Source organism: Terrapene carolina, unplaced genomic scaffold (assembly GCF_002925995.2).
Source record: "Terrapene carolina triunguis isolate 2854851 unplaced genomic scaffold, T_m_triunguis-2.0 Scaffold141, whole genome shotgun sequence".
Lineage (NCBI taxonomy): Eukaryota > Metazoa > Chordata > Testudines > Emydidae > Terrapene > Terrapene triunguis.
In genome coordinates this window covers 12,001,956-12,014,713 of record NW_020664492.1, presented here as the reverse complement: position 1 = coordinate 12,014,713, position 12,758 = coordinate 12,001,956, and the positions used below count along the sequence as shown (strand labels likewise).

Genomic DNA, 12,758 nt, shown 5'->3' with positions numbered 1-12,758 from the left:
AGCCATGTGGATTTTTATGAGTCATCGGATTTGCTTTTATTATTTCATTCAGGAAAAATAGTAGCATTTCATTCCTACTGGTTACAGATTTTTCCTAACTCTTCTCAAACACACTGTATCTGATGTTATGATTCCAGCACTTTACATCCTGGGTTGCCATCTGTCTCAATTTAATTGTGTTTGGTAGCTGTTGTCCTGCCTTCTAAAGTGCAGTGGGTAGACATGTGATAGAAAGTGAACATGTGTTGACATAGAAGTGAATCTTAGAGGCATAGGACTGGAAAGGACCTCAATAGGTCATCTAGTCCAGCCCCCTCTACTCAAAGCAGAAGTAATAACTGGACTGTTCCTGACGGGTGTTCGTCTAATTTGTTCTTAAAAACCTCCAATGATGGCAATTCCACAATCTCCCTAGGCAATTTCTTCCAGTGCTTAATTACCCAGACAGTTAGGAAGTTTTTCCTAATGTCCATCCTGACTGCCCTTGCTGCAATTAAAGCCCATTGCTTCTTCTCCTATCGTCAGAGGTTAACAAGAACAATTTTTCGCCCTCCTCCTTGTAACAAACTGTACATGTCAGTTTGAAAACTGTTATCATGTCCCCCGCAATCATCTCTTCTCCAGCCAAACAAAAAACAAACTCAGTTTTTAAAATCTTTCCTCATAGGTCATGTTTTCTAGACCTTTAATCCAATTTGTCCACATCTTTCCTGATGGTGCACAAAACAGTGTACAATACTCTAGTTGAGGTCTTATCAGCATGGAATAGAGTAGAAGAATTACTTCTCACGTCTTGCTTACAACATTCTTGCTAATACATCCCAGAATGATGTTCGTTTTTTTGCAACAGTGTTCCACTATTGACTCATATTTATCCTGCAATCCACTATAATTCTCAAATCCCTTTCCGCAGTACTCCTTTCTAAGCAGTAATTTCCCATTTTGTATGTGTTCCTTCCTAAGTAGAGTACTGTGCATTTGTCTTTATTGAATTTCATCCTATTTACTTCAGACCATTTCTCCAGTTCGTCCAGATCATTTTGAATTTTAATCTTATCCTCCAAAGCACTTGCAACCCCTCCCAGCTTGGTATCATCTGCAAACTTTATAAGTATACTCTCTAAGCAATTATCTTATAATTTATGAAGATATTTAACATAACCAGAACCAGGACTGATCCCTGCGGGACCCCACTCTATATGCCCTTCCAGCTTGACTATGAACCACTGATAACTACTCTCTGGGAATGGTTTTCCAACCAGTTATACACCCACCTTACAGTAGCTCCATCTTGGCTATATTTCCCTAGTTTGTTTATGGGAAGGTCATGTGAGACAGTATGAAAAGCCTTACTAAAGTCAAGATATACCACATCTACCACTTCTTCCCTATCCACAAGGCTTATTACTCTGTCAAAGAAAGCTATTAGGTTGGTTTGACACAACTTGTTCTTGACATATCCATGTACTTGTCACCTTATTATCTTCTAGAGATGTTTTCAAATTGATTGCTTAATTATTTGCTCCATTATCTTTCCGGGTATTAAAGTTAAGCTGACTGGTCTGTAATTCCCCGGGTTGTCTTTATTCCTCTTTTTTATAGATTGGCACTATATTCGCCCTCTTCCTGTCCTCTGGAATCTCTCCCATCTTCCATGATCTTTTGAAGATAATCACTAATGGCTCAGATATCTCCTCAGTCAGTTCGTTGAATACTATAGGGTGTATTTCATCAGGCCATGCCGACTTGAAGACATCTAACTTGTCTAAGTCATTTTTAACTTGTTCTTTCCCTATTTTACCCGCAGAGCCTACCTCATTTTCACTATGTTCGACATCCGATTGCCACTAACCTTTTTGGTGAAAACTGAAACAAAAAAAGTCATTTAGCACTTCCCATTTTCTGTTATTGTTTCCCACCCCCATCATTGAGTAATGGGCCTATCCTGTCCTTGGTCTTCCTCTTGCTTCTAATGTATTTGTAGAATGTTTTCTTGTTACCCTTTATGTCGCTAGCTAGTTTAATCTCATTTTGTGCCTTGACCTTTCTAATTTTGTCTTTACATGTTTGTGTTGTTTGTTTATATTCATCCTTCATAATTAGACCTAATTTCCACTTTTTGTAGGACTTTTTTTAAGTTTAAGATAATTGAAAATCTCCTGGTTAAGCCAGGGTCATGTCTTGCCATATTTCCTATCTTTCCTATGCTGTGGGATAGTTTGCTCTAGTGTCCTTACTAATGTCTCTTTGAAAAACAGCCAACTCTCTCAAACTGTTTTCCCCCTTAGACTTACTTCCCATGGGAGCTTATCTACCATCTCCTTGAGTTTGCTAAAGTCTGTTATCTTGAAATCCATTATCTTTATGCTGCTGTTTTCCCTCCAAACATTCTTTAGAATCATGAACTCTATCATTTCAAGATCACTTTCATCCACTTCCACTTTCCACGTGGACACTGGCATTTCCTCCACTTCCTCAGGTCCTTGAAGTGTTTCTAACAAATATGGGCCTCAACCAAAACTTTGGATATGGCCATCCCTGGACTTGAGGGAAGCTTAGGTCCTGATCCAGATCCAAGCACTGAGGCCAGCTCCATAGGGCCATTCTTCTTATTATTATTAATTTGTACTAAAGTAGCACCTAGGGGTCCCAATCAAGATCATGATCCCATGGTGCTAGGTGCTGTACAAACACATAGTAAGAAACAGTTCCTGCCTGAAGAGTTTACTATCTAAATAGAAAAGACAAATAAAGGGTAGAAGAGAGGAAATATAGGCACAGAGAGGTAATGTGCCTTGCTGTAGATAAAAAAGCAGGTCATTGTCAAAGCTCTTGAGTCCCAGTCTGGTGCCCTATCTGACAGTTTATTTACTTTCCAATGTGAAAGCAGGATCACCAAAATGACATATCCAGTATATTCCTCACCACTTTATTAAGATCTTTAATTTTTAAAATATCATTATAGAGCCTATTATTGAAACATACACCAAAATAATTGATGGCCATCCTGTCGAGGTGACTGAAAAAAAAGTGACAGAAGAGAGAATTATTCAAGGTAAACTATGTGAAGCACCTTTCTATTTGGACTGGCTGAAATTCACCTTTCTGCACCAGGCCAATCTATGCATTTCTGAAGTCCCACTCTGGCTCTTGTGGTGCACTCTGCAGAAAGGTGAATGCCATCCAAAATTCTTAAGCCTTTCCCACTACTCCTAGGGAAGGCCAGCTCCTGGCTGTGGGTTGTACACAGATGTGCACAGAAGTGTCTGCAATATTTTAAACACAAAGTAGAACTATCAAAAGTCAGCATGTTTCTATATCTCAAAAAGGAGTCCCTTTTGCAAACATTTCACTAATGTATGCCATGGTGGGTTTTTATGATTAAGTATTAGTATTATTTTTTAGTTTTTAAAAAATAGGCCCATTTTCAAGATAAGAAGATTTCTGAAGAAAAAGGATAAAAAAATTCACATTGCTGCCATGGAAAGGACAATTTTATCAGTATTTCAAATAAAGCAAAATTTGGGAAGGTGGCAACATCTCCAAAATTAAATTTAAAATTTTAGTATTAACAAGTAATGTATTACTAGCATTTAAAATAAATTAATACATAATAAATTATTAATTAATAAAACAATTATAGGCATGGTGGGTAAAATTTTCAAAAGCACTTACGTGAATTAGGATTCTAATTCCCATTTTGAAAATGGAACTTAGGCTCTTAGGAATCTAAGTAAGTACCTTGTGAGGGTGGGGGGTAGGGGGGAAGAGATCTATATAGCATTCTGGGGTCATCTTTAATTATAATTTGAACATGATGATTCTGTTAAAGACAAAAACATACTAGATGTTTCATAGGAGAAAATACAATAAAATGCAATAGTGTAGTCTTTGTTTCAATGCTGCCCCTTTTAAACTTTGTTTCAGGTCCTGAAATTAAATATACCCGAATTACTGCGGGTGGTAGAGGAGATACGGAGGAACAGTTGAAGAAATTGCTTGAAGAAGGTTAGTATTTTTCTTCTCAAAGAAAAATGTAGGCGCCATGAGATCTACCCAGGTATTTAGTTTCTGAAAATTATGCATCTTATAATTTTAATAAATATACATATACAAGGTGGGCCCAAGCCACAAGTTCAGAGCTAGAGATTAAACACTGCAAAGTTTAGGAGTGCTCAGATCTGAGGATTTGATTTGATCTATTATAGAGATGTAGGGTTCCTTGAAATCTGAACCTCATAGTTGAGGCTTGTTTGGATCTATATAAACATGTGCTTGAAATGCAGTAGAGAGCTTTATTTTTCAACATGTCCAGTTCCACATCAAGACAAGAAAAGAAGTCCCAGAAGGAGGTGTGAAAGGCATACTACAAATGACCCATCATTGGTATCTGTCTCAATATGTACTTCATTAGCAATTCATTTTAAGTGAAACTGCTCATGTATACTGTATACTGAGAACTGATCAAAATGATTGCTTTTCTGTCATGATGATAACCAGATGTTTGGCATGGAACTTATTATAATAAATGGATTTTGTAGTTACTCAGCTTGTTCATTAATGTAATATAATGTAATTTAGAATTCTGAATGTCTTATGTAAATCAACTTTATGCCATAAACATGTATCCTCTCAGAGGTTACCAAGGTGACCAAATTCATTGAAGGAGATGGTCATTTACTTGAAGATGAAGAAATCAAAAGACTCCTGCAGGGAGGTTAGTGAGTGTATGACAACTAACCTTTACATAACAGGTTCTGGTGATTGAAACCTCTCTCAGACAATTTGATCTCTTAACATTTTAAAGATTGACCTAGCTGATCTAGTTTAAATATAAATCTACCAAAAAAAAAAAAAAAAAAAAAGGCCTCCTGAACTATAAAATGGCAAACTTTGAACAGCCAATTTTCATACTCGCATTGATCATGAACAAATAGAAGCTTGTTTGTTTTTTAGTCTTTAAAATGTTACCTAATTCAAACCTACGGGAGCAATGAAGATTTATTCTATTAGCTGCAAACTTTTTTCCAGGAAATAGTTAACTTTGAGAAACACTAATGAAATGGAAAGTGTTACAAGAGGACAAATCCATTATGCTTTTCTGTTATCCAGAAATGAATATTCATTGCCCTCAAGTTAATAATCAAAGGCATGTTTAGCATCTCTCTTTAAATACTGACAGGTAATGTGGGTTAAAATATTAACTTTAATTCTCTTCAAGTACAGCATTCCTGGTAATGATTCTCTCTCTCTCCCTCTGTCTCTCTATTCTAACAGTTTTAGCAATAAATAACCAGTGGATGTAGAAAAAAAAGTAGAAAAATTTGTGCATATGAAATTAATTCTTTATCTATAAATACGGAATGTCTTCTGCTTATTGCATAGATTAGAACAACTACCTGTAATAGCAAAGGTGACAGTGAAAAAGAATTCAAGTATTCTGCGGAAATTTAGTATTGGCCTGACTAATAAACTCGAAAGGCTATTTGTCTGTTTCTCGAGTCATACAGTAAAACCTCTGATTTAGATTAATTGAATCCATTTCTTCTTGTCATCTTTTTATTAATGACAAGTTTGGAAGTCAGTGAAGTAGGTCACAAACAATCCTGGACCTAATCCTACAGACAAATTCAACTAGGCTCAGATTCTGTAAGGTATTTAGTTGCCTAACTTCCCATTGGAATTAGGCACCTAAATACCTTTGAAGTCTGGGCTTTAGAGATTTGCCTAAGTAAGGATTTAGTAAAGGCTGTAGGATATAACCCTTAGCTCTTTTATAAAGTAAAACCATCACAGTTAACACTCATTGGTCCACCTTAACTTAACTGGTAGTCTCAGCAGACAAGTAAAAGACTGGTCATGGAAAATGAACTGCTGCATTATCTTTACTCATAAACTTCTCTAGGTCAGGATTTAAGGCACTGGGATTAGGGCAGTGTGGGAAAGCTTGCATTACTGCTGAATATAGTGTACACATACTAGCAGTAAAGTCTCCAGGGCTACCCATCTTGTATCTTTTACCTGCACTAAATTCAGTTAGAGCTATTTTAAAATTAAGTTGAAAAATTACAAAAGATATAGCAGACAAATTAGAAACACTGGACTAAATTCCATTGTCTACAGTGGGGGTGCAGAAGTCAAAAATGCAGAATTTACCCCATATGGGTCTGCAAAGCTCTACTGTTGTGAATTAGAGTGTCCTGACACTTTGGATCTCTTCAGTACCTAGCTATTGCCCTAAATTATCAAGCTCTGCAATTAAATACAATTAATCTATAAAGCTATATGACTCTACAGATTTATATAATGGTGATACATTGAGTATTAGTAATAAATTGGGTAACACAACATAGTCTCTTGAATTCTTTTCTTCTCCTTGCTATCATAAGGTGGTTAGTAAAAGCCTCTTGCTTTATGTAATGGATCAAATGAGCAGATTATCTGTTTTTCTTCAGTCTTCTCTACACTTTTCCATGTTTTAAACCAGTCTTTTACACCACAGTACAGTACTTCTAGCCAAGAAGAGCAGCTACACATGCTGCATTCTGGCTGCTGTAATAATGGTGGTGATGGCTCCCTGCTCCTTCCAACTGCATCAGAGCATTTCTGTTTTACAACAGAGAATTCCCCAAGCACTTGAACAAACCTGAGTCCAGTCACAAATGTATGTCTTGCCTTTGTGCAAAGCAACACACTCTCCAATGGGCTGTTATAAATTTATATATAATCCAGCAGAGCTTGCTGCACTTGGCAGTCTTTGCTGAAACAAAACCCCAGTTCAGCCCTAGAGAAGGAGACTCCCCAGTGTCAGGGCTGAGAAAACCGGCAGGATTGTACGATGCTTATAACATGACATCCTACTCACCAGTATGCCCCCAGAATGAAATGTGTCCAGCCCAGGCACCCTTCATATTGAAAAATGCTATCCCAGATTTAACTCATTTGTTTTTAATGCTTATCATAGCTGGAACTGAGTACACCAAGGTTACTAAAGTAATTGAGGGAGAGCCACTGATTATCGAGAGAGAAATCAAGGAAGTCCATCTGGAAGGTTAGTTTGTCTAATAATGCAATAGCACTGAGACCATCTTCATCTGCAGTGATCATCCCAGGTGGGGTTTTATAGTGTCTGTACACATAAGTTGCTCAGCTCTGAAACGACGGTTTTAGCAGAAAGAGTTTTGTCAATTTTTTTTAAAGGATTTGATCGTACGCTGACATTGCAGAGAATCATTTCAAAGTTTGTTTTGAGGCTCATCCTAAATAAATTAATTGTCATGTGTAGTAGGCAAAAAAAATGTCTAGCTGCAAAATCTAGGCAAGAATACTGAAAAATGAGCATAATAAACTTACTGCCTTTTCTGTGAGCAGCACTACAAGAAGAAGATGTAAGTTCTCAATAACTTTAGTTTGTTTCCTGTTTCAATCTTCATCCATTATGCTAGGGGTTCTCAACTGCGGGGTCACAATCCCTGGGGGGGGGGTTGGGGAGGGAAACATAAACAGGTGTCAGTGGGTTGCGACCATTCTTCCCTTCTCATATTGTTAAATGGGAAGGAGGTTCTAGTTAGGGGTTCTGGAACAATTTGAATAGTGGGGTGCGGAGAGCCATTGAACCAAACTGTAAACCCTGTGTATGATGGAAACCACTGCAAGCAAGGGGATGTGGCAGCATTCCTAGTTTCAGCACCTGTGGTTCCAGTGGTATCTGAGATCCAGTGGGATCCCAGTATTAAAAAGATTGAGAATCACTGGACTATGCAATGAAATTCTTAGGGACCAAATTCATTCCTGGCTTATGCCTGGGCTGAATTTAGATGTTCTAGTTTAACTTGCAGTTACTTGCAAGTTGCTTATCTAACAGTACCCACTGTGAGTTAAAATAAAGCAGTGATTTCTTGTGGTATTTGTGTGTGTCCTCTTTGAAGTAGCATTTCTAATCATTCAAGATCGGTCGCTACAGTTTATCTGTTTCTTAACTGTTCACATTCCAGATATAGGATACATAGAAACAAGTATAGCTTCTGGTGAATGAAGTTTCTCATGTTATCTGAAGTACCAAGAAATTAATTTGTTTCAACTGTATTTTCAACTTATGTTAACTTAATGGATTTTACAAATGTGAAAGAAATTCAGAGGGTAAATTTACAATATACCAGAGGATTTGTTTGGTTGGTTGGTTTTTACATAAATAGTCACTTTTTAATTGTTCAAAATGAAGTGCCCGGTATTTGTGTTTACAGGACTCATGATACAACTGTATAGATAAGGGGTGGCCAAACCGTGGCTCGCGAGTTGCATGCGGCTCTTTTACAGTTAAAGTGTGACTCACAAAGCTCCCCATACTCCTCCCCCCATTCTCCACCTACCAAACTTGCGGCTGGAGGAGCTCAGGGCTTCTGCCCAGCAGGGAGAAGGGGCTCATGGCTTCATCAAAAGCAGGGTTGAAGCCTCAAGCCCCAGCCAGGAGCCCCAAGTCCCGGCAGGTGCCTCCCATGGGGCTGGAGTCCCAAGACTCCCCTTCCCTCAGCCCCGAGCCCTGGCAGGCACACCCTGCAGGGCTGGAGCCCCGGCAGGCACGTCCCAGCTCTCAAACATCTGACGATTGTCATATGCGGCTCGGTGGGTTAGTAGGTTTGGTCACCCCGGTATAGATACTTATAGGACATATACTGCATAATGGTGCGCGATAAACGCTGGGTTTGATCATACACAAAGAAGATGTGGAGTATTGTGAGTATAACTTCAGTGATAAGCAGGACAGGGAAGGCAGAGAAGTCTGATCTTCCATCAGTGAGAGAGATGCCCATTAGCTATGAGCCTAATAGCTGATGTAACTTTGAGCAACCTCAGCCGGGAGGATATGTTCCTAAAAAGGGACCTGATTGTGAAAGGACTTGCACAATCAAAGTGTTGAGGTAAACAAAGTAAAGTGGAAGGCTAGTTAACTGCATGTGTTAGTAAATACAGCCTTAGTTGTCTGATGGATTCTAAGGGGAATATTCTCCACTCAGATCAATGGATCTTGACTCTAATATTTTGGTCTCTCTTACATGTTCAGAACTCTGATGACATTAACAGGCATTCCATGCATGTAATATCAGTGGCAAAATCTGCTGTAAGGATGTCAGAGAAGATTTGTTTTTCTTCCTCTGGAATTTTTCTCATATTTATGTTTTCTTGCACTAATCTACAGATGTGGGTCACAACCTTTAGCAAATGCCTGTAGAGTCACAGATCAAATGGATATTTTGGAAAACACCTACATGTCTATTAATCAAGGGTGCCTCTCCAACATATTACTTGCATCATTCCTGTAAGCCTCTCCACTCAAAAGAAGGGAATTCTAGGAATCTGAATTGTATATACAATGGTGCTGCGACATCACAATATTGACTGTACTGTACATGGTTATTTGGAATTTCCAACTAGCATCTCAGAGATGGTTCACCTTCAAGAACTATACAAAACAGTACAAGTCTTATGTTTATCTTCTGAGATCAGTAAGTTATCCATTTGCTCCCGTTTCCAGGAAAAAATAGCTTGTCAGCAGCACAATCCACCCTAATGTTAAGGATAATTCTGTAGTTTTAAAGGATGATTTTTGTTACAATGTGTAGAATGAACAAAATGAAAATGTTTTATTATTTTTTCTTAGTACAAGCCTTTGTGTTGCAGGTCATCAGTAATCCCAAGCTTATTAAATACCTACAACAGTGTTGACTTCCTTTTTTAAGCTATGAGTTTCAAATCAGCTGTTGAATGAGCTCTAATTCAAATACTTGTTTATCAATCACTCCTGACTGCAATATTTCTGTTTTGTAGATACAGCAGTGAGGAAACCAAAACCACCCAAAAAGGCACAAGGTACAAGAAAGCAAGCATTTTCATATGATACTTTTTCTAAGACAATAATCCTTTCCTGAGACTAAAATACATTCCAGTAAAAGGAATGGTAGTCATTGTTCACTGTGCTCTTTTACAAGAGTTGGTCATGTTAATGTTTTTTTACAACACTAATATGCCTGAAAACAGCTCCTAGGGACTATGTGCTCTGGATAAACTGGGTTGCACATTTCATTTATTGAAACAAAAGTTGAATATTGAAAGGTATTAACCAGTACTTCCACTCTGAATACAGGCTTTATAACAATGGCGTTGTGGGGTTCCATCTCTATTGTGTTTCACAAATTCGATAGCAATCTTGGTTGCTTGACAAGGAAAAGGATGCTTTTTACTTTCCTAACTGCCAGGCCTGCAACGCAATGTGACATCTGAAAGTCAAGCTAGATACTTTGTTTTTCATGATTTGGCAGCAGCAGCAAAGATAAGCCAGTCATACCCTTGGTTAGACTAGTGGAAGCCCATTCTCTCTAAATGATGTCCTCGGCTGGGTTTGTGTAACCTCATTAGCTTTCACTGGAGTTGCAGATGGGCATCACTGGAAGATAGTTAGGTTGCATTTGGCCTGCAGCACTGATACGGTGAAGTCATTAAGAATTTTGCTGGTATAAGGAATAAATAATAACTGTGTAAGGGCCTCAGGATTTGTCCCATTAAGACTAGATATGGGATTGAGAGGTGTCTAGATTCCACGTATTCTCAAAGTCTGGGGGTATTTGGATCCAGGGTTTTAGTGCAGTCCTATTATCAAATGAGTGGTAATCTATGAAGTTCAAAGCCAGATCTGTTGACTTCCATTGGGCTATTTGCAGGAGCAAGGAAGGATTTAGGACAAATTAATTTTTTTGGATACTTTATTGACCTATTGACTATCCATTATATTTGCAAATAACTTTCTTCTATTATGTTTTGCCACTAGGAACACCACGGAGAAGGACAAGGCTAGTTCGTCCTTAGAGCTTTCCAGTGAGATAGAGTCCATAGAACTAAAAATGAATAGCCTGATCTTTGAGAGGAAAAGAAGTTGTTTTAAAATAAAATCAAAATGAATGTGTCATTTGCGAATCAAGTATAAACTGAACCATGAGCCCACACAAAGGGTCTGATTGTGTAAACATTCACTACTGGGCTTAGTGCCCACTAGTATGAGTATTCTATTACAGTAAATGAGACCTCTCTTGGCAGTAAGCATTATTTAGGGTGAAATGCTGGCCGCACAGAAGTCAATAGCAAAACTCCCATTGACTTCAATGGAGCCAGGATTTCACCCTATGCCTGGTAATAAGTGTTTACAGGATTGGGCTCAAACTGAGCAGGGAACATTTCAGAATGTAAATTTTATTATTTCTTATAAATGAGAAATATACATGAAATTAGATCATTTCTAGAAATATATAGTTTAGGTGACTTGATGATGGGTAATCTAGGGAGAGCTGTATAAACCTAGCACTTTTGGTTCAGTAATATCATGCATTTTGATGTCAACTTTTGTCATGTTTTTAATGTCATTATGACACAACAACATTACCTTTTTAAATTAACAGTTATACCATATATTAAATGTATCATCTAGTTCTGCATTACATATTCAAACATTTCCTGGTAATATGGCTAAAGGATGTTCTAAAAAAATATCACAAATGAATTTACTAAAATGTATTTGTGTAGGATGATGCTGGCTACATTTTCATCTATTAATAAAAATAATTCCTATTATAGGAATCCTATAGGAAACACAAAATTTAAGATACTAAAGGGATAACATTTTAAATAAGAATGAGCCCTTGAAATGTTAAATCATAAGGGATAAATAAAATGCATGCAAACTGTTACCTCTGCATGGAAACAAGCATAACAATAATTGGTGCTTGATATGAAAGCTTTTATATCAAAACATGCTTTGCTAATGTCTGGTACTAATGTGGATTTGTTTGTAAATTATGTCATTTTTATAACTCTAGTTTTGTACTCATAAAATGTTTAAGTCATTTGCCTTTTGCAATATTTTAATGTCAAATGTTGGAATGCAACTATTTGAGAGGAAAGAAAAAAATATTTCTTCAAGGTGCCTTAATTCTGCAGAACCAAGGTTGAAGAGGAGTCATTAGATATTATTCTTCTGTTTTGAAACAAATACTCATTAAAAAAACCTGGCTAAATTATGCTTCTTTTTATTTGTAAGTAAACCCTTTTGTGATCGGGCAATTCTAAATATTCTTACGATCCCTAGGGTAACTTTTAAATAAACACATGCATTCATATAAACAGATTTTTTCTTTTTCCCACTTAGCATATGGAGTTTATCCTAAACTTAATGTGTAGGGTTTTAGCAGCACAACTCTGTAAGTACCTAATCCGTAGCCCCTTGAAGTCAACAGAAAGTCTCCCACTGAATTCAAGGGTCTATGAATCAGGCCCTAAAACACTCCATAACAGTCCTTTGTCAATTGAGTAATGAGTGACAGGGGTAGTTATGTTGTCAGCACCGGACAGACCATTTAGTCTTACTGGACTAATATAGTATCTTTATCTAGGAATTTATATGGTGACTTAATAGGCTGGGTGTCCTTTAAAACTGGGGATCAGATCCTCAGTGGTTGTATATCAGCATAGCTCCACTGACTTTATGCCTTGGTAGGAGGTCAGCTTTAAACTGTAGCCAGGGCTGTATATGAGCTCTACTGGTGGAGGCTGCCCAAGAAATGGCCAGAATCAGCACATTTCCCCAAAGCTCTCAACTGTATGTTCCACAGTACAGCTGGTTCAGCCTCTCTGTCACACTGACCTGCATAGTCAGGTGTGTTTTGAAAGATAGGAGCTCATGGCCTGCAACTTTGAGACCTCTGCTCTTCTGC

The 12,758-nt window shown here is 37.7% G+C and overlaps 1 protein-coding gene across 11 annotated transcripts in view; it reads left to right on the top strand.

Moving 5' to 3' along the window:
• Positions 1-12,168, top strand: part of LOC112103053 (periostin) — a 49,209-nt gene extending 37,041 nt beyond the window's left edge. For 5 of the 11 annotated variants that reach the window (XM_024194646.1, XM_024194644.1, XM_024194641.1 and 2 more), the window contains 6 exons: positions 2,966-3,055; positions 3,928-4,008; positions 4,637-4,717; positions 6,965-7,051; positions 9,826-9,867; positions 10,823-12,168. In XM_024194646.1, the coding sequence (XP_024050414.1) occupies positions 2,966-3,055; positions 3,928-4,008; positions 4,637-4,717; positions 6,965-7,051; positions 9,826-9,867; positions 10,823-10,860 (419 nt within the window). In that variant the 3' untranslated portion in view covers positions 10,861-12,168. The remainder of the gene's footprint in view (positions 1-2,965; positions 3,056-3,927; positions 4,009-4,636; positions 4,718-6,964; positions 7,052-9,825; positions 9,868-10,822) is intronic. The other 6 variants (XM_024194648.1, XM_024194643.1, XM_024194647.1 and 3 more) reach the window with 4 other exon arrangements.
• The last annotated feature ends 590 nt before the right edge of the window (positions 12,169-12,758 follow it).